The sequence below is a fragment of the Chamaea fasciata genome, unplaced genomic scaffold (assembly GCF_029207755.1).
Source record: "Chamaea fasciata isolate MVZ Bird 193981 ecotype frontalis unplaced genomic scaffold, bChaFas1.0.hap1 SCAF_1, whole genome shotgun sequence".
Taxonomy (NCBI): Eukaryota; Metazoa; Chordata; class Aves; order Passeriformes; family Sylviidae; genus Chamaea; species Chamaea fasciata.
In genome coordinates, this window is record NW_027094086.1 from 105,588,439 (window position 1) to 105,609,200 (window position 20,762).

The 20,762-nt window shown below is 40.6% G+C and overlaps 1 protein-coding gene across 2 annotated transcripts; it reads right to left on the reverse strand.

Annotated features, from left to right (window-relative positions):
- Window positions 1–4,346: 4,346 nt before the first annotated feature.
- On the reverse strand, window positions 4,347–20,163 carry LOC136285735 (probable G-protein coupled receptor 141). Of its 2 annotated transcripts, XM_066177343.1 has the most exons (3): window positions 20,116–20,163; window positions 11,189–11,245; window positions 4,347–6,343 (listed from the first exon to the last, which is right to left on the reverse strand). In XM_066177343.1, exon 3 carries the CDS (start codon window positions 6,338–6,340, stop codon window positions 5,396–5,398), a length of 945 nt encoding a protein of 314 aa, XP_066033440.1. In that variant the 5' UTR covers window positions 6,341–6,343; window positions 11,189–11,245; window positions 20,116–20,163; the 3' UTR covers window positions 4,347–5,395. The 2 variants fall into 2 exon arrangements, with proteins under 2 accessions (XP_066033440.1, XP_066033394.1); XM_066177297.1 differs by lacking the exon at window positions 11,189–11,245.
- Between the last annotated feature and the right edge of the window lie 599 nt (window positions 20,164–20,762).

A 20,762-nucleotide genomic window follows, 5' to 3' on the forward strand; every position in this document is an offset into this window, starting at 1 on the left:
ACAAGTGACACTTTCTTCTCCAAGGGTAGGATTGAAGATTGTCTGTCATGTTTTCCCATTAATGCAGACACAGTCTGCCCCTTCTTTTCTCTCACATTTTTGTAGTTATTTTATTAGTGAAATCTCTGTGAGGTCTTGCTCCACTGAGGAAAAGTACTGTGAAGACAAAGTCCTATGTGCAATTCTTACATGCTGTCATTAGCGATCATTGTGCCGCCACTCCATTAGGGTACGCCCCCCCCTCAACCATTGGCTGGTTTTTGTGTTTCTCCATGCTGCAGATCTCTAAAGCAGATCAGGGGCTATGAGCTCTTTTCCATGAGTCCTTCCCTTAGTGTGTGTTCCCTGTTGAGCACAAGTCAGGGTCTTGTTTCCTACAGGTTCAGATGAGGCATTTTAGGATGCTATCAAAATTCTCTGCCAAGATCTCTCTTACCCCTGTTGTCAGCACTGGGCATGTGTCCCTTCCAGACTATGACCCTGTTATGAGTGGGGTTGCCTCTGGATTTGGTAACTGAGCCCCCAGCTGGTTGTGCATCACCCTTCCCAGCTATAGGACTGGCACCATTTCCATTAGAAAGACCTGAGTCATGTGAGATGACTTGTCTGAAGTTCAGCAAAGGCAGAGGGTCCTGCACCTGGGGAAAAATAACCCCCTGCACCAGCACAGGCTGGGGGTCAACCTGATGGAAAGCAGCTCTGTGGAGAAGGACCTGGAGGTCCTGGGTGTCCATGAGGCTGCAGTACCCTTGTGGCCAAGATGGACAGTTGTATCCTGGGGTGCATGAGGAAGAGCACTGCCAGCAGGCTGAGGCACGTGATCCTGCCCCTCTACTCAGCCCTGGTTAGGCCATACCTGGAGTGCTGTGTCCAGTTCTGGGTTCTTTGGTACAAGAGAGACATGGAGTTCCTGGAGCAGGTCTGGTGAGGGGCTATGAAGATGAGCACCTCTACAGTTCTGCTGGAGCCTCTCCCTTATGAGGCCAGGCTGAGAGAGCTGGGCCTGTTCAGCCCAAGAAGTGATGTCTGAAAGGGACCTTCATCAATGTCTATCAGTATCTGAAGGGAGGGTGCCAACAGGACGGAGCCAGGTTCTTCTCATTGGTGCCAAGCACTAGGACACGAGACAATGGGCAGAAATGGGTGCACAGGAAATTCCATCTGAATATGAAGACGAACTTCTTTACTGTGCTGTGACTGTACACTGAAACAGATTACCCAGAGAGGTTGTGGAGTCTGTCTTACTGGAGATATCAAGAACCATCTGGATGCAATCGTGTGTCATGTCTTCTAGGATGACTCTGCTCGAGCAGGGATGTTGGATCAGATGACGCACTGTGGGCCTTTCCTACCTTACCCAGTCTTTTATTTTGTGATTCTGAGCCCCAGTCACAGGTGAATGACACATGATTCCTTGAAGGCACAGATGTCAGAGCTGATGAGCAAAACCTGACATTCCCAAACTGGAGCCATTACTGGGAAAGAGGGAAGTTATTGGTTGAGGGTGAAAGCAGCAAGCTGGCATGTCTGCTACCTCACCAGAGAAAAAAGGACTGTATATTACTTATAGTTAGCCTCCAGGGAATGGACACTGTATATTATCTCTATTGGTTTTTCTCTATTCAGCAAAAAAATTGGTTTATTAAGCAGCTGTTTGCAAGTGAGGAAAATCACTGAGTGTCAGAAAGTTTCGTTTGTTTTTCTGAAATTTTTGTATAGAAAGTAAAGCTAGTGTTTTATTAATGACCCCTTGACTTTTGTAACCAGCCCTTGCTTCCAATCAAGACCTAGCCATAGGGTGTACTTACAGGGAAAATGCATGCCGAGTCCTATTTCTCTGAAAACAGCAGAAATACGGCGACTTTATGGGTCAGATATGTCCAATTCTGCAATTCAGTTGAGGCTGTTGTTCAGGAACTGCTGCCTCTGCTGCCTTCAGGATTTTTCATGCCCACCTCTCTCTATCCCTGGAGAAAGCATCAAGTGGCTGAAACCCCCAAAACCCCTTTCTTGGCCTGCAGTTGTGGAAGTAGCTTCTTTCTCAACCAGTACTTTTAGTGTAAGGCACCCTGGTTATTGTGAATACATGGAAATGGAAATGTCAAGTGATATAGACTGTGGAAAACTGCCTGGAAAGAAAATATCTGTATCCTAAGGGAATTAGACAAGTAGGATTACAGTCTGATAAAAGCCTCAAATCAGGATTGCTGCAAAATGCAGGAATCTATGCATTATGCATATGCTATATTTGTCCTTGCCTTGACTTGATTTTCCATGATTCCCTGGTGAGCTAGAGAGGGAACTGATGCAGCTGAAAGACATTCAACAGGCAAATTCCAGCCATATGGAAAGAGTGGTGCAGGAGTGGGAACAAGGAGTGGCTGAGGGCAAGTTTGCTCCCATCAGTGAGAGTGCCACTTTTTACCAACTTTAAGGATTAAATAAATAACCTGAGATGAAGGCCAGAGTCACAGTCCCCTTACCTTGTTGCTCTGTGGCAAAAGTATGCTGATATTCTGTTCTCCTCTCCTCATTTCCAGTCCTGTTCTTCAGATCCTATCCCTGTTATGTCCTTCTGTAAGTGTGTGTTTGTGTTCATGGTTGTTTCCTAGCCTAGTACTGTCCTCGGTCATCCAATCAGCAAAAAAAGGGTCTCCTTCAGGACTGTGGTGCCTCTGACCAAGCAGATAATGGTAACTGGAAATTCCCTTTCTTCTACAGTGGTCAATTCCTGGCAGAATTAAGAGAGTTCATCCTCTCAGGGCAGGGGAAGGCTTTCTCTGCCAGATGCTGACTGTCACAAAGCAGGACAAGTGGTAGACATAAAGTTTGCATAGACAGTCCCATAAAAAGCATGGATAACATCACTAATTTAAATCATGGAATTATTGGACCTCCTAATTTGCTTATTATTATTATGCTGAGTTAGGATTAACACCATCATCGTCAAATTTTATTCAGGGAAAAAAGCCACTACTGTTTTTTTGTCGTGATATGGTGCAGGCTACTGTGAAAGTGTGCATTTTTACAGGAATTAAATTACTTGTGATTTTAACGCATGGATGAACAAGATTAGTTGGGCTGTATAGTCAGGAGGTACCATTTATAAAATCATGTTTTATGTTTCATTCCAAATTCAGATATAAAATAATCTTAATTTATGTGCATTTTTGTTGGAGGGAGTTTACTTTTACAGCACATAGTAATTTTGTTTGTTAATACCTTTATTATAGTAGAAGGGTTATAATATAATGTTACAAAGCTCTACAGTGCCTACAGAATGCATGCAAGGCATTGTCTTTAACCAACCACATTGCTATAGGAGGAAACAAAAACGTTATGACAATTTCCATCCTCTCCCACCACAAGGAGAATATAATTTGTTTGTGTAGATTTAAAACAAATCTGGATCTTAGCAGTTTATTGCTTTCTTAAGGACACACAGTTAACTAGTAGTGAACTACACATTCAAGTTAACTTCTTCCATGTTTTGTAAGTCTCTGTAGTTCCCCAACTACTGTTGAATCTGGCTGGTAGTTGTCATCCTTTTTACAGTGATCCTTTGGGAACAAACACCTTCTTGGACAGATTTTTCTCAGATACACACACATTGCAAGCCCTCACATTTCTTTCTTAACAGGTGTGGTCTGGGCTGTTTGCCTTGCAAGGGTGAGCCATGAGAGCTGCCCAACACCTCACCTGTGTTATGAACTTCAGTGATTTCCACCTTTTGGTGTTGTATAGCATGACTCATACTCTGACCTGAATATACCTTTTTATGATCAAACATCCTAGTAGATATAAAAAACCTTGAATCAAGAAGGAAGAAAGACGAGGTAGAAAGACTAGAGTAGAGATGGGATCCCATAAAGTAACAATCTTGGTGTGACAAAAAGCGATGAGCAAAGCAGTGAGATTGCACAGGTACAACAAGATCAACTGTTATTTTATTGCTGTCTGATGTGTAAGAGATGTTGAAGGTGAAGCAGAAAGAAATGGAAAGATTCTCAAGTGTGAAAAGATGGATTTCAACCCCATCATGAGGAGAGACCCTCATGGAAACTGATGAGCTGATAACCTCTAGTTAGTTAAATGATTAAATTATTATCCCACTAACTTTAGATGAAAAAATATGACCTTATGCAGGTGGCAAAAGAAAAAAAAAAGAAAGATATATTAGCCATTGATTTCTTGGCTTAGAGGGGTTGGAGATTTATATTCCTTGTTGGGGATAGGTTTAAAGCAGCTGAGCTATGAAAGCTGCAATGTCTTTCACAGAAATATTTTACCGAATTTTTCACCTTTTTTAGTGGAATTTATTTCTGTCGTCAGAAACAGGAGCTCACTGAGATATAATATGCTTTTTTGCTACACTAGGTCTATTAGCTTTTTCCATCCCACCAATCCAAGCAGTAACATTTTTATTCCTTCTACCAGTACAGGGTACAAAATTTATAGAATTACTTTCAGGCTAAAGATACTGTAACTACTTATAAACTTTATAAATGCACAAAATCTACATAAGATTTTTTTTAAAAAGCATTGCTACCTTGGTCACCTAAAATATTTGTCTTTTGAAGAGAAGACAAATACTGTCTGAATGATCTAAAAAAATTGCCCTGACTGCAAAATATTATTTTTAATTGAACAATTTTGTGAATAATAATACAGGTTTTTGTTTGTACCTGCAATGTCCATTTCAGTAACAGTGTATACTTTTTTTAGATATATTTTCATAATGGGAGAAAGATAACAAAATTATTTTCTGCTACAGTGATACCATCTCAAAAGGTGATTTTTAGAATTAATTTTAAAAAAAAACTATCTATCACTGGTTTAGCTTTAAATAGCTGGTTTAATTGTTCAGTTCACTTAGTTATGCTTGTCTTAACAGCAAAGAAACAGACATACTCAGAAAGAACAGTATCTTCCCTGATATTTTATGAGAGATTGAAGGAAATAAATAAGAAATGTATGGGAAAATTATATAGATCTTTAAGTTTCAACAATCTGTACCTTAGTCCATAAAAAACAGCTTCTTTATTTGTGTTTCTACATTGCCATTCTCAAGTCTCCTCCCAGTGCCTTTGACCCACAAATCTTGATATAAAAACAGTAAGACAGAAGAGCCCATGACCTTTCTCCTCTCTTCTACAGGTCCATCCACAACTCACTGGGTAGCACCATGAGGAAATTGTTGAGGTCACCTTCCTGTTTACCAGCTGAGACCCTGGAGGCACTTTGTTCCATTACTTCAGGAAGCTGATGTGCAAAGCCCTGTGTGAGTGTGTTGTACTGTTTCCAGAGCACACCCTCACTTGCTGAAGAAGGAGTTTGCCCTGTCTGTTCATCACTGTCCTATCCCAGATCCTGTACATGCTTCAGGAGGCTAATGCTAGCAGCAAGCAAACCTCCTGTGGAGCATCCCCACATTTTGCTTGAAGAAACGGCTTCCACTTAGCATGAGTGACAGCAGGTCCAGACAGCTCAGGGCAGTCAGGCTCAAAAAAACCTCGTTGTAGCTTTCTAACTGGTCAAAATCACTCACATGCTGTATGTAATAGGCCCTGAACAGGTGATAGGGTAGGAACCAAATAATGATGACCCAGATGAAAATCAAGTTTTTCACCTGGGCCCAGAATTCTTGGTGTGAACAGAGGGAGTTGGAAAATTTTCTTGCCACTTTTACCAGGATAAAAATCTGCAGGACCAAGAGGACACAAGAAATGAGGGCAACAGCTACAATTATGGTGTAGTTCAGGGCTTTCACACTCTCATACTGCAGCTCTTTGTGGAACTTGAAGCATGTTGTGTTATTGTATAAGCCCGAGCGTCCATATTCAAAGTAGAAGAGTGGCACCCCAAAGACCATGACGAAGACCCACACGGCAGCGCTTGCCGCAATGGCGTGCAGCTTCCTGTAAAACTCCACCTTGTCCTTCCACTGAAAGAAGATGAGCCACCGGATCACCAGTGTGATCACGTAAAATATGAAGGTCAGGTACATGTGGATGTGCACCATGGCGCTCACCATTTTGCAAAGTGGCATATCAAACACCCACTTCTTTTTGACATAATAGTGGAGGCGGAAGGGCACCGTGAAGAGGAGGAGGCTGTGCACAACGACCAGGTTAATGATGGCAGTCGTGGTCACAGAGAGAGTGTTCATCTTGAGCAGCACAAAGGACATTGTGATGGACCCAATTCCCCCTCCAGCAAAGGCAACCGAGTAGACAGTCACCAGTATGGCACTCATGGCACTGTTGTGAACGAAGGCAGAAGAGGAGTCACTGCTGTTCCTGCTCCCTTCAGTCATGTTCCTGAAATCTTCCTGGTACATATTCTGGGAATGAAAGAACACAGAAAGACTAAGATGAGGTAGGAATGAGAGGGCCTACCTATAAAGCCAGAAGGGCTTGCCACCTGGCTCTTGCTCAAGGAATAATCCTGAAATCTCAGAGATGCCATCAGTTGCTGTAACCTGTACTTTCATCCAAATGTCCTCCAGCCAAGGGGAAAAGGGATGAGAAGGTTGGGCAGAGAACTGCTTTAATCCTTAAGACATTTCCAGTCATACTCCTAAAAACAAGCACGAATCAATAATATATGGGGAGAAACTATCCTTAGAGAAATTACATGATTGTGATGGTTTTACGCTGTGTTATTTTTTCTCCTCTCTTCTGAGCATCTGCATGCTTTTACAGTGAAGATCAGAAGTATTATTTTAACTCTGCTACTCATTCATCAATTTGTTTATTTGCAACACAAATCTGTCCTTCCCAGGGCCAGATAGCAACCATATGTTGTTCTATCTAAGATACAAATTTTGTTTGTTACTGAGAGCTGAGTTTTGAACACATTACAGTCAACTTCCCCATGGATAGTTTCTTTGACCAAGGGATTAAACACCATGGATACCCAGACTCGATGGAAATCCTGCTTAGATCCTGCCAGGCCAAGAAGCATGGGCAGTACTGTCCTGGTTCTCAGGGCCATTTCACATCTTACATGCAGTAACTAACTGGGTGTTCTGAAATGGGCTGCTACAAAACATTTGGAAAGGACATCCTGAGTGAGTATAAATCATCCTGTCTGATCCAAGCAGAAGCTAGATGCAAGTTAATAGCAAGTTTAAAAACTATGCTACACATTTTTAATATATTACTGTCTTAAAGATAGATTAAAAATAATTCTTATAAATATAAATGCAGCTCCTGTTAGGATTTTAAGTACTACAAGATCATATAGGAGGGGAAGAGTTCAGGGAAGGTAGGGTGTTATCCTATGGCATTTTGGATCTGTAAAAATGTCCAGTGGATGTTCACATTACAATTACAGAAAAGAAGCAGGGAAAACTGAACAGTGCTGGGCTCTGTACTATCACAGTTACACTGCTACTGCTACCTGAACTGTAATTTAAAACTGACTCTGGTAAGTCATCCATTCTACCAGTGAATCCTGCAACAAAAGAAGGAGTTTCCTCCAAAGTTTTTGTGATTTTTCATTTAATACTCAAATGGTTTTCACTTCAGAAAGTAGCTCCTCAATCTCTTTGCATGGGTGGTGTTTCAGCTTTATTTTTACTTTTTTATGTAGCATGAACTGCCAAAAGTTGGGAGCAGAAAAAGTTTTTTAGCAGTCCACTCATTTTATGGAAAAGAGGAAATGCCTAAAACAGTTTTATAAGCTGGTTTTGCTCCTAGTGGGGAATGAATATCTGCTATGCACCTCAAGTGTTTTGTGTTGTTTCTTAGCAAAATTTCTAAGCACTTATCCTCACAGTAATCAAGATTTCTTCATACACTGAAAAGTTATTTTCTAGCTATCCCAATGCATCTAAGACTCCAGATATCTTGTTATAATCAGTATAAATATAAGTGCCACATCTCGAACTGACGTCTTGGTTGGCATAACTGACCTTTTGTGTTTGATCTTGCATTTCAGAGTCATGTGGACAATTAATTCCAGTACATTAAGATAATTAGAATGGGTTGCGGTGAAGGAGCTTTTTATCAAAGCTACTGCAGATTGTCACACTGCAGCTCTTGCATCAGAAATGGTGCAAGTTCCTTCCAGTTCTGCTCTTGTTTCTGAGACACTTTATTTCATCCTCACAACCATGCAAGGCAGAAGGGGTTAGCGAGAGCTCTTCATCGGTTTCTCCAAGTTGTTAAACTTCAGTTTGAAAGATGTCTCTAAAAAGAGACATTATCACGTGGGTTTTATTTAAAATGCATATTTAAAGTTTAAAACTTTTAAAAGTGTCATGGGGGAAAGGCAACACACTGGAAATGTGGCTTGGTGTGAGCGGACCCAGCAGCAAGATGGCACTTGGAGAGGAAGAACCTCTTCTTGTCACCCTTCAGAGGCCAGCAGTGAAAGTTGAACTGAAGGCAGTAAGAACAGATAGTCAGAAGCCAGATAGATGATATTTTCCTCAGACATTCCAGTGAAGGGGGCAGCAGGAGACCTATTTCTGTCTGCAAATAGGCAACTGAGTCACTGAGATGCAGGTTTCTGCAGAATTCTGCAGATATCATTAAATCCCTGCATAGTAAGATTCTGCAGGATATGTAATTTTCAGTAATCTTCCAAAGAAAAAAGCTACCAACAGTTGTGATGAGAGATTATCAGCTCCCCAGTTGTACAGGCACCCCACTGAAAGATCATTGCATGATGAATACAGAGTGTAACATAACACAGGGCATGTTTCACAGAGGAAATGCTGCTTGCTGGCAAAATGAGGTTTCCTAGAGTACTGACATTCACAAAGCTATAACCTACTGACCTGAAATACAACTTACAAGTCCTTTTGCCAGAATTTAGCAGGAGGCACGTGGAAAAAGAATTAATGTGGGCCTTAAAAGACACAGCTGTTCTTGTTTCTGTGCCTTCCCACCCCCTCTAGCAACTGCAGTCCAGTGATACTGCTCAAGTCTTGGAGCCAGGTTTGGTCTTCCTCTCTTTTAAGCCTCTCCTGACTTGGCTGAACTTCTGCTGGACATGAGCCTTGAGCAGCCAGAAGGTAATCGTGGGCACCACTTCATTTGGTTGCCACAGCAGCTGCTGGTGCCAAGGGCTAGGGGACAATTGCAGAAATAGCTGTTATAGTCTGACAAAGGAGGTAGGTTGCCAACAGGCCAGAGGCTAGTTTCTTTCAGAAATAAGATCGGCAAAAAGATTCTTGTGCATTCAAGATTTGTCAGTTGTCAGTGTGGATAATGCCATCACACTCATTTCATGTGACTGTCTATGCAGCACAGTCTGTGAGACTTCCCTGCACTGCTCTCTTCAGGACAGAAAAAGTCATAATGCTCAGTCCCTGTCTGTGTTCAAGGCCAGGTTGGATGAGGATTTAGGCATCCTAGTCTAGTGGAACATGTCCCTTCCCATAGCAGTGCTGTGATTTTGATGAACTAGATGATCTTGAAAGCCTTTCATTCCAAATCATTGTGTGACTCTATGATTTACAAAAACAATTTGATCTCTGTCAAAATTTTCCAGGTAAGAAATGTTCATTCCAACCTTCAGGAACTTGTTTCTCTTTTATCTTACTGGTTATCTATCTTACTATTTAAAAAAAAAAAAAAAAAAAAAGGTAAGAAAAAAGATTAATCATACTTCTGGACAGAACTTGTACAACCTCAGCTGCCAGGCATTTTATGTGCTTCTGCCTCTGTCTTCAGATTTAAAAAACTTTTGTCAAATTTTAACTTCCCCTGTAGATACCTGATATGAGACAGAAGAGGCTTATTCTCCCTTGATCCCAGCCATCCCTGTGGCTCCTCAGTGAACTGCCATTAAACTTGTACTTGGTTCTTAGATGAACAACTTTGCATTTGGCAGAGGTAAAATGCTTATTCTAGTTTGTGCCTGATTTAGCAATCCAGATCAGCCTGTCACTGGCTTGTTCCCTTCATTGCATTCTATTTTCCCAACCAAGCCCATGAGTCACCATTATGTTACATCAACATTATATCAACTTATTAAAAAAAACACCTCATTTGTCAGAAACGATGACACTGTTACAATCTCTGTCAAACAGTGAGCTCCACTCTGTATAACAAGTGTTTGCAAAATTTATCCCCCCGTACATGTCTGCTGAGAGACTGGCAGGCTTCACACAGATTTTCATGTGTTCTGACAGTTGGGTTCTGCAGAAGAAGCATTTGCTGTCTGCATGCACCCAACTGAAAAGTTTCATTTGAATTTGAAGGAGAAAAAAGTTCAACTCAAATGAAAGATTTCTATTTTCGACAGGCTTAATAAATTGAAAAATGAGTGTTTGTCAAAACTGACATTCCTGCACTGAACTAGACTAGGTTGGAGGAAGTGCAAAATACAAATAATTTTTAACAAAAGTCTGTTTAAAGTCTGAATCTGTTTCACAGAATCCTCATTTAGTCTCAAATATTTTTCTGTTGAGGGCATTGTAATTGCATTTCATTTTGTTCTAATTGCATGCTCTGTTGTGGTAATGTAGGCTATGCCACTAGAATAATTGCAGAATTTCTTTCATTTCAAAATATCCACATTCACCTGAAGTTTGAAGTATAAAAACCTGCTTAATGGAAAACACTAAAAATAAAATAATATTAAATATCAAGTACATTTTTACATTTAGACATTGGCTTTTCTCGAACAACTTTTCATGATTCCCCTTACTCAACAGCTCATGTCTTGCAGGCTATGTCAACATTATATCGATATTTTGTGGTTTCAATTCAGTCCATAGAAAAACAAATGGGACAGAAAAGCACGTTGAGTTAGTCCTCTTTCATTTGAGATTGTCACTATTTTTACACAAAAAAAATGGAAATCATGAAGTGTTCCTAAAAAGGATTATTTATCTCCTTAGCTGTATCTCAGCAGAGAGAACAAACCCTTCTTGTCCTTACAGAGACTGGGTGATGCAAAACACAAAAAAAGATGCATGAAAACAAAATGCACTGCCTCCTAGTTTTAGAAGACAGTGTAAAACTACAGGGTAGCCATGTGGAAAAGCATGAAGCAATGCTGGCCCTTACTAGGAAATTACCAAACACAATGAGAAAACATTTGTGCAGAAAATGGGTTCAAAATAAAACAAATAGACCACCAAATGCTTTTTTTCCCCCCTAAACTTGCAAACATTATTTTAAAAACTTTACAAACCAAGGCTTTTTTTTTTTATTCTGTGTATACTTACAGATTAGAGTTTCACTGTTCAAGTGTTGTTTACTTGGATCTTCATTCTATGTAAGCTCTGAGAACAAAAAGCAAAAGACCTGATACTTTAAAGAGTCATTGCCTTACTTCCTTCTTTGAGCTTATGACAAAACCATAACCTTGAGGCTGTGCTGTGTGAGGGTAGGGCTGCCCATGGATGCACAACCTTGGGAAGATTTTTAGTTGCATCCCAGCATCCCTTACCTTGCAGTTGCTTCTTAGCCTTTAGAGGTCTTCAAAGCCTTGCATTTCTGAACAGTGCTTTATACTACTGCCTAAAATGATACACAACAAATGTACCTCACAGTTCACAAAGACACGTGTTGGGAAGGGTTGTTCCCCAGAGTGGAGGAGATGATTTGAATGTGTGTTTTGATAAAACAGGGCAGGACAAGTGCAATATATCATCTAGATTGTAACTGACTAAGTGTGGGTTTGGATGTGGTCAGAGACACCTAAGTGTAAGGGGTGACATAAAGCTCACTTTACAGCCCAGCACCATTTCTCAGCTCTGCTTTCTGCCAAGAGTTTAGCTCAGTGTCTGGACCTCGGGACATGGTGCTGTCACTACAGCTGCACAGTGATAGCAGAGGGAAAATAGGAGATTAATTAAAAAGTGATTGGCCATGCCAGTGTCAAAGGCTCATTGAGCAATGATGGTTGCTGTGAGGTGTATGTGTGGTAAAAGATATCTGACTGTGGGACTGAGTCTCTGTAAGGAGTCTGTGCAAGGTCAGTTTTGTCCACCTGCTGGCTTAACATGTTTCTGTCAGAACACATGGTTTTGAGTATACTAGTTTTGAAAGCAACAGTATAGACATAAAACTTTTAAATGTAATCACACATGAGAATGTTTTAACTGACTGCATCCTGTTGCTTCACATTTGGTTAAAAAAGCACAAGGGAAGTCCTGCTCTGTGCTACTTCACAACAGATTGGTATGTGATGGAAGTTGGCTTTTTGCATTTTGCAATTTTAACAGTGGCTGACAGCAAAATACCTGTTTAGATACTATTAAAAAGTGATCATAACACTAATGCTTAGCTCTTCTCTAGTGCTTTTCTTCAAGCTGATCTCAAAGCTCTGTTGAAAGTCATACAGATGAAAAGCTGAAAACTCTGTGGGAAAGCCAGAACTAAAGCTAAGATATCCTTGAATCAAGTCTTGTGCCTTCTCAAATTAGTTATTTTGTCTTGGCTTCTTCTACATCTTGTTTTAGAATGAATACATTCCAGTAGAAAGCAAGCTAAGGTACCTTTAAAACCTTCAGGTAGCATCTGTATGTGGGTTTTTAAATTATATAATATTTTTGATACATCAAATAGGTTAACACATAGTTAAACATAAGTTAAAACACAAGTAATGTTTTAATGCTCTATATTGATATATATTTTTGATGCAATATAATAATTACATTACATAATTTATATAATTTTGTTGATAAATAACAGTGTTGTTTTCTCAAGCACTCGTTTTCTCAAGCACTCGAAACAAATAAGAGTTTTTCAGGTTGACTTCCTTCCACATCTTTGTAGTTGGTAAATCTTCAATCCTTTAATCTGGGATTAAAGCAAACAGTGAAATACCAGAGTATGATCTGGTTCAGACACCCTCATTGCCTTTGTTGGTCTCTAATTTGTAGTTAGCATCAAGATCTAGATAGGTATAGAAGGCTTAGCATACATCATTTCAGCTAATTTTCCCTGCTAAATTGATGCAATTTTGCCTAGGATTTACCAGCAGCATGCATAATGGATTCCAGACTGGTATGTTTAGATTTTCAGCTGTAATGTACTGAGCTGGTGGCAGAATGTGATTATTTTAGATCATCACAGGTCTTAAACACAGATACTAGAAATGCATGTATTTTACAAGTTTTGAGTAATTAGTAAGTAGTTTTAGCAATACCCTAAAAATCTAGAAGTGTGATAGAGTGTTTTCATAGTACTGTTGTATCACGTGGATTCAGGTATCACCTAGTTTGACTTTGCATTACAGCAACAGTTTCAAGGGCCAAGGTTGTTTAATAATATATGAGAGTCCAGGCCAGATTTCAGGGACTGCTTGTCCTGAGACTGATTAGCATCAAGGTACCTCTACTCTGGATTGTGAAAGGTCCTTGAGGAAAGAGAACCATGCCCTTTATGTTGTTAGTGATTTTTCAGCTGTTCCAAACTTAAAGTTGTACACAGAATAACCATGGCAACACAGGTGTTTTGTTTGGTGACATTTATTTTGCCAGGACTCAAGGATTTGGAGTGGTAATTCAGAAGTGGACTACACAGGGTGGCAGGAGCTATGCAAGCATGGTGGTTGGGTCTTCTAGAAAAATATTCTCCTCCTTCATTTATTTTAGGGGCAGAAAGAAAAAAGTAAGACCCACCTGGACACCTTAAATTGACTGTAGGTAACCTGGCTCTTAGTTGTGGGTAAAGCTTGAGTGATGGTCCTGACAACACTGAAATGATGTGGATTACGAGGATCAGGAAAGACATCATTCATAATAATTTGTACTCCTTACAAAAAAACTGCTTTTTGATCTGCTCACAGTCCCTCCAAGTGCCAGCTGTGGGCCTGGGGCTAGTAGGTAAGACTGGCTGATCTGTTATTAAGTTGCAATTGTGACAGGTTACTTGCAGTTTGTTATTAAGTAAAAGATCAGCTGCTAATATGAAGAACTGAAAGGCGGCATGTAATTAGAGTATCTTGTAACTATTACCAACAAAATCCTATTTTTCACTCATATTTCTAATGTGCTTTACTATTTCAAGCACCTGAATAGAAGGATATTAATCACCTACAAAAGGAAAAACATTCAGTATCAGCATCAGCCAAAAACATTTGATAGATAATAGGTCGCTAAAAATGTCTCTCTCTGGGTTCTGGATCAGTTGTGATTTGTGGCTGTCACCCAGGCAGTGCAAGGTGTCCTATGAGTGAGAAATACTGCCTGTGACACATCTGAAAGAACATTTTGGAAAAGTACAGGGAGTAAAATGTGACTTGAAATTCCTTGTTTCACACACCTTTGCATAGCAGAACCATAAATTTAGGCTCCTCTGAAAAGTAGAAATGCATCCACTCCTAGATTTTTACCTGATTTAGGGGAAAAAAATACCCACTTTGCAAGTTATTATGCCTAGGCATTATGACACAAATTTGCTCAAACATACCTGAGGAAAAGTGGTATGGAGAAAGTCTGTTTCCCCTTCACCGTATCTCACTACCTTTTCCTCCAACAGAAATGCCAAAATTCCAGCATGTTGAAGTGTAGCATATCAATAAAAACTCCCCAAATTTCTGTTCAGGTCTTATCAGAATTCAAATCTTTCTGAAAAGTACTGAAAACAAAACTTAAGTTCACATCAAAATCTGAAGTATTTCTTCTTTGATAGTGTGGGAGGGATCCCAGATCTAGAAACCAACTGTTCTAATATTAATAACACTAGAAATTTGCCCAGCCTTCACCATACCTTCTCTTTTCCATGGGACTCTGCTTTGGCCTCAGTGTTTGTCACCAAGGGCAGGAGGAAGAATCAGAACTACAGGCAAAAGGTATCTTATCTGTCTCCAGCCTAAATGGACTTTTTGAGAAGGTGTCTCACTTATATTTAACAACTGCACACTTCTAACAGTCTATCACCAACTTTATTTTTTACCTTTTTTTTTTTTGGAAGGATTTTACTAGTTCATATCTGTTGCAAGCCAGCAAGTTTTTCAGGGGATGTGCCTTTCATCAGGAATCCAGCACAGCAATTCACTCATTATGGGAGCTTGTTCTCACCAGGATGAAAAAAAAATTGAAGGAGGAGCTGATTGACAAGGAGATGTATTACTCCTACCCTAAAGATGACATTAGACTGCAGAGAAAGAAATCATATATGCAGCACCACGCTGATTCTGTAAGCATATATGCCTCTCTGAGAAGAAAAAATCCTTCCCTTCATCTTGAAAAGACAGTGCTCATCCTAAAATATTTTTGAACCTGGTACTAACCTCACTAATTGCCTACTGGGTTAGGCAGCATGCTGCAAGGAAGAATATATTTTTAAAAAGGATTTCAGCACAAGTCTATTGCTACTCATCCTCAGAATGTGTACTGCAATTACTAATACTGTTTTATTCCCAGACTGCTTATTTCATCTGATTTCTGACTGCAGAGGTAATGCAAACTCTATCATCAGGTGCATGGAAAAAATAATTTTACCAAAGATCACTTTCATGCTGAATATACATGTACAGATATTTATGAAACTTAATATGCTAAAATGTGTTTTCTGAGGAACAAATCTCCCTGCATTAGTCTAAGCTCCTACTGCCTAGGAGCAGTACAGAAAGCAAAGCTTGCTGCCAACACTGATTGCTAATGAAGATGACTTCCTACCTTAGCATAAACACTATTAAATACATGATGTTTCTGCTACAGTTGGGTTAGAGGGGAATTCAAGTTCCTCCAGTCATTTCAGAAAGGAGGAATTTACTGCAAGGAAATTTTTCCACACTGCATTCCCAAAGCACGCTGGTTTCTGAGAGCCTTTCCTTGATCAGCACAGCTACACTCTGCATATTAGAGTGAGGTGCTGTGTGCATGCAAGTGCTCTGTTACATCAAATTGTTTGGGCCAAAATAGTTCATTTTGCTGTTAAATCTGGAGGTTTTCATTCTGAACTAATGATAAGCAATGATAACTTTATGATATAGATGATAACTTTAACTGCATTAAAGTAAGATCTTCAGTGCATATGCCAAAGTGTGAAGCTCATTGTGCTGTCAATAAGCTCATTACTGATGCATTTTTTAAAACTTTTGCCTATTTGAAGTTCATTTGAAATACTTAAGAAGGCATGTAGACAGCCCAGCCATAGGTGTAGAAACACTTACCCTAAGTGCTGCTGTTCTGGACAGCATGGAAAAATACCCACACCTGCCCTTTGTCCCACCGTTTTCCTAATATGTTTTCTCCTAGCTTCTCCCCATTTCATTGACACAGGAGTCTACAGAAAATCTTGGGCCATGCTGCTTGTGGCCTTAATGGTGTTTTGTCAGTCCAAATATTCAGTTTTGTGTGCCCTGTGTTGTGCTGTTGCAGTGGGTCCCTGTACTTGGCTGATCTTTAGACCTCTCGGCAGAAAAACAGACCAGAAAACAACGTTAGGAAATAGCTTCCCTTTCTAACTTCCTTCTTTTCATTTCATCCAGGCCGTTTAATGTTCTGTACATATTCTTTATCACTGGAAGGCGTAAGAGCCCAATATTTTATGTCATTATTCACTGTAGCTCTAATGAAGCAGTAGCTGAAGACAGACTGACAGGACATTTTTTTATGATACTATGAGCCCTACATGATAGATGAAAAGGTAAAATAAAACTAGTCCACATGTAGTCAGTGAAGCATGGTGGAGAGAAGACCCAAATAGCACCAACATAAGCTGGTACAAAATGAATTGTGTAGGATGTGAATGAACCCTGATGTATTGGGTTTGCATGGCCAGGTTTTGGTAGTGGGGGAGGCTACAGGGGTGGCTTCTGTGAGAAGTTGCCAGAAGCTTCCTCTAAATCTGTCAGAGCCGATGCCAGCCAGCTCCAGGATGGATGTGCCACTGGCCAAGACTGGGGCAGTTGGAAATTATGATAATTCCTCTATGAAAACATATTGAAGAAGAAGAAGAAGGGAAAAAAAAGTTATTATGGCAGTTTTACTTGCAGCCAGAAAAGAGTGGGGTGGGAACATGTGAGAAGAGCAGCTCTGCAGACATCAAGGTCAGTGGTGAGGAGGGGGAGGAGGTGCTCCAAGCACTGGAGCTGAGATCCCTTTGCAGCCCATGGTGAAGTCCATGGTGAAGCAGCTTTGTCCCTGCAGCCCATGGAGGATCACAGGGATGCAGAGATCCACCTGCAGCCCATGGAGGAGACCCATGTTGGAGCAGGTCAATGCCCAAAAGAGGCTGTTACCCTGTGGAAGGCCTCTGCTGGAACAGGCTCCTGGCAGAGACCTGCAGACCTGTGGAGAGAGGAGTCCATAACAGAGCAGGTTTCTTGCTAGGACTTGTGACTGCCTGGGGAACCCACGCTGGAGCAGGCTGTCTGTGAAGGACTGCACTCCAGGGAAGAAGGACCTATGCTGCAGTAGTTTGTGAAGAACTGTTGCCTATGGGATGGACTCACGCTGGAGAAATTCATGGAGTACCATCTCCCAGGGGAAAGACCCCACATTGGAGCAGGGAAAGAAACAATGTGTGATAAACTGACCACACTACCATGCCCTGTCACCGGTAGGGACATGAAAGAACCACACTCACTCCGGTTCAGAGGTGAGTAGAGAAAAAGAGAGTTAATTATCATTTGGGATTTAAATAGGATTTGGAGTTTGATCAAGGATTGGTAGATGAGAGGAACACCTTTCTGACCCTAGTGGTCAGTTCACCAGTCCATCACAGACTGGAATGAAAACAATCTACTTGTTTATGTTACATTCAAGACAGACTCCCCTAGAAATATGTAAACAGTCATCAGAAGGCTAAAGACTCAGGGCGACATTGCCCCATCTCCCTCTGCCACTGGACTGCAGAAGGAAGTAGACCTGAGAAGGCGGTGTTTTAAAGGTCTGCTTTTACTTCTCATTATCCTGCTGATTTTGTTAGTTATAAATTCAGTTAATATCCCCAAGCTGAGTCTGTTCTGCTCATGATTGTATTTGGTGAGTAATCTCTCCTGCTCCTTATCTCAACCCATGAACCCTTTTTTATATTTTCTCTCCCCTGTTGAGTTGCAGAGAGGAGTGAAAGAGAAATTTTGGTGGGTGCCTCGCACAGTGGGCAACTGTGCAGATATGAGCTCTGGTCCCAAAGCAAAACAGCCACAGATAGGCAGTGACCTGAACATTTATCTTATCAACAGGATAGGTTAGATTTGCCACAGCAACTTGCCTCTTTAGTCCTATCCCTTCTGGTTCTCCAGTTAGCACATTAAGCACCAGTTCGAGTACATCTTCACAGAAAGATTTCCCCAAAATAGCTTTTCGTGTTGATATCAGTAATGGTAAGAATTTGGGAAGCTTAAGAAAATAAAGCACACAGTTAATGTGTTTAACTGTGCAACTGAGATGAAAATGAGAAGCATCAGCTCACTGAGTAGCAATTTCCATTGCTGCCTTTTTCTCTCTGCACCATCAAATCAGGATCATCAATGAAAGTGATTCAATGATTTCTACAGCCCTCATGGTGAGAGCTCACCCTTTACTACTAAGTACCTCTAACACAGTAAGTGCAGATGAAGCAATGCCTGTTTTGTATCCACTCCAGATTTTCCTTACGTCTCTTATTTTGGCTATAACTCTTTTCCCCTTATTTTAATTTAAGAGGGAAGATTTCACTGTGTTCAGTGAAATTACAATAAGATAATGAATTCTGTATCAAAAGCTATCTCCACTTAATTTTCAGATTTTTCCCCTATCCACGTTAGTTGGTGCCTGATCTTATTCCATGCCCACACCTAAGATTATCCTCACATGAACTTAATTTCAGCTGTGCAACAGAGATCAATTCTAGGCTAGGAAGAGGCTCATTAAATTGGTAAGAGGTTCTAGCATTATATTATACTTTTTCTGAAGTATTTTTTCCCTCGACTTTTTTTTGTTTCAGATTCAGAAGCATCCTGCACATGGTTTTTTTAGGGGTAAAACAGTAGAATTCATGGAGTCTTTCTGTGCAGGATTGGATAGAGAAGATATGCATGTTGCCATGTGAGCCTGAGGTATGTGTGCAATGCAGAACACAAGGCTAAATAGAAATATCTAAGCTAGCTTTAAATAGGTAGTTGGTGATAAATCTGTGTTGGAGTGACACTCCCTCATCAAATATATCCCTGTTTTTCAGGTTTAGAGGCTTCAGTACTTCAATTAGCTCCTCCAGAGCCAGTTTTGGTACCTCTGCATGACTTTGCAGAAAGTAACAGGCATATCTCAGTCTGTGTGGATTGTGACTGTTGAATCTTAAAAACATCCAGGCTGGAAGGCACCTCGAGAGATTTTACTGTCAAATGTCCTGCTGAAAGCAGGGTTATAGACAGAGGTATCCAGGGTCCCATCAAACTGAGCTGTGAATATTTCCAGCAGGGGAAATTATGCTACTCTGAGTTTTTCAGTGTTTGTCTTGGACAAGGAAGAGAGAATCTGGACATCACATCCCAGGTGTGGCCTAACAGGTAGTAAATGGAGTGGAACAATCATGCTCTTGACTTGCCAGTTGTAGCCCCAGACCTGCTGGCTGGGCTCTTGTTGCTGCAGCTCATGATGAGGTTTCATTTCATTGCTGAGCTGTGCGAGTGCCTGAGAGCACTCACAGGTGTGGTGTCAGGGGCGGTGTCTAAAAGTGCCAAATGAAGGCAGATCTGGCAACCTTCTATGAGGGTGATCAGCATCTGAGCTGATTCTGAAAAATGTACTCATCATGAAAAGTATTGGACCCAATGAGGTACTAGTAGAATCATTACAGAAATTTCCTTCTTATTCTTTTTTCAAAGATTAATTGGCAAAACCAATGACACTTTCTTCTTTTCTTTTAATAAATTTCAGAAAGGGTTATGAAAGTGTGGATGCTACTATAAAAGGAGACCAGCAGCCCTTTCTGCAATAATATTCCCAAAATACACTTTTAACTACCACTTTACTTCCACTGATTTCACAAAATATGATATTCACAACTGCTGCATTGGACTAAGAACCCAAAGTACTTTTAACTTCTCTCCTGTCATGTTTCCCCCCAGCTCTGCTGTAATCTTACCTCCCACCAGGAGCTGTTAAGCCTCATCCAGATCTGCAGCCTTCTCATTTGAGTTTAATACTATTTCCCCCCTCTTGTCTGACTCCAGTACCTCAGTAAATCAGCTGAGGGCCTTTGCAGCACTTACCCAGCCACTCTCCAGCAGCATAGCAGGACACTCTCCTCTTTCCGTGTGACTCCTGGACTTTGCAGAGAAGCACTACAGAGGAACTGCTACTGCAACACAGCTCTGTCTGCTTCCTCAAATGCTGCTCGTCAACCACAAACAGCGGACAGACAGGACCAGGCCAGTTGTTATCATCTCACTTATCAAGTTCATTGACAGAGATGTGTTTTGTTCTGTTCAATACATGTTAAATATTTTCAGCTCTTGCAAAATACGTTTTGTTGTAAGTGGCTACAGGTGAAAGAGAGAGGACTAATTGTAGTGAAAGTGAATATAACACATGGGAGTATTGTTTGTGGATACATATAGACATAAGTATCTCTCTTCTCTGGTATGAAGGCCACTCAGCCTCTCAACAGGATTTTCTCAGTTGCTCAGATAATACTAAGAGGAGATCTGACAACTTTCCTCAGGATATACTGATAAAATATCTGTAGTAAACCTGAAGCTGGGCAGCCTGAAATGCTGAAAATTTTCTGGTACTTCTGAAATGCTTCTATCTCTTTATCAAACAGTAGTCTTCCAGAAGAATGTAAGCATCCAATCTGCATTTGCTTTTTGTATACTGCAGCTGTTTTGTAATTGAAAAACACTGATTCAAACTTTTC

Bases quoted from the DNA above. Each gene is read 5' to 3' on its own strand.
- LOC136285735 (XM_066177297.1), bottom strand. From the start codon at position 20,136: ATGCTGCTGGAGAGTGGCTGG. The intron at 6,344-20,115 runs GTAAGTGCTGCA...TTTCATTCCCAG, and splicing joins TGCTGCTGGAGAGTGGCTGG to AATATGTACCAGGAAGATTT.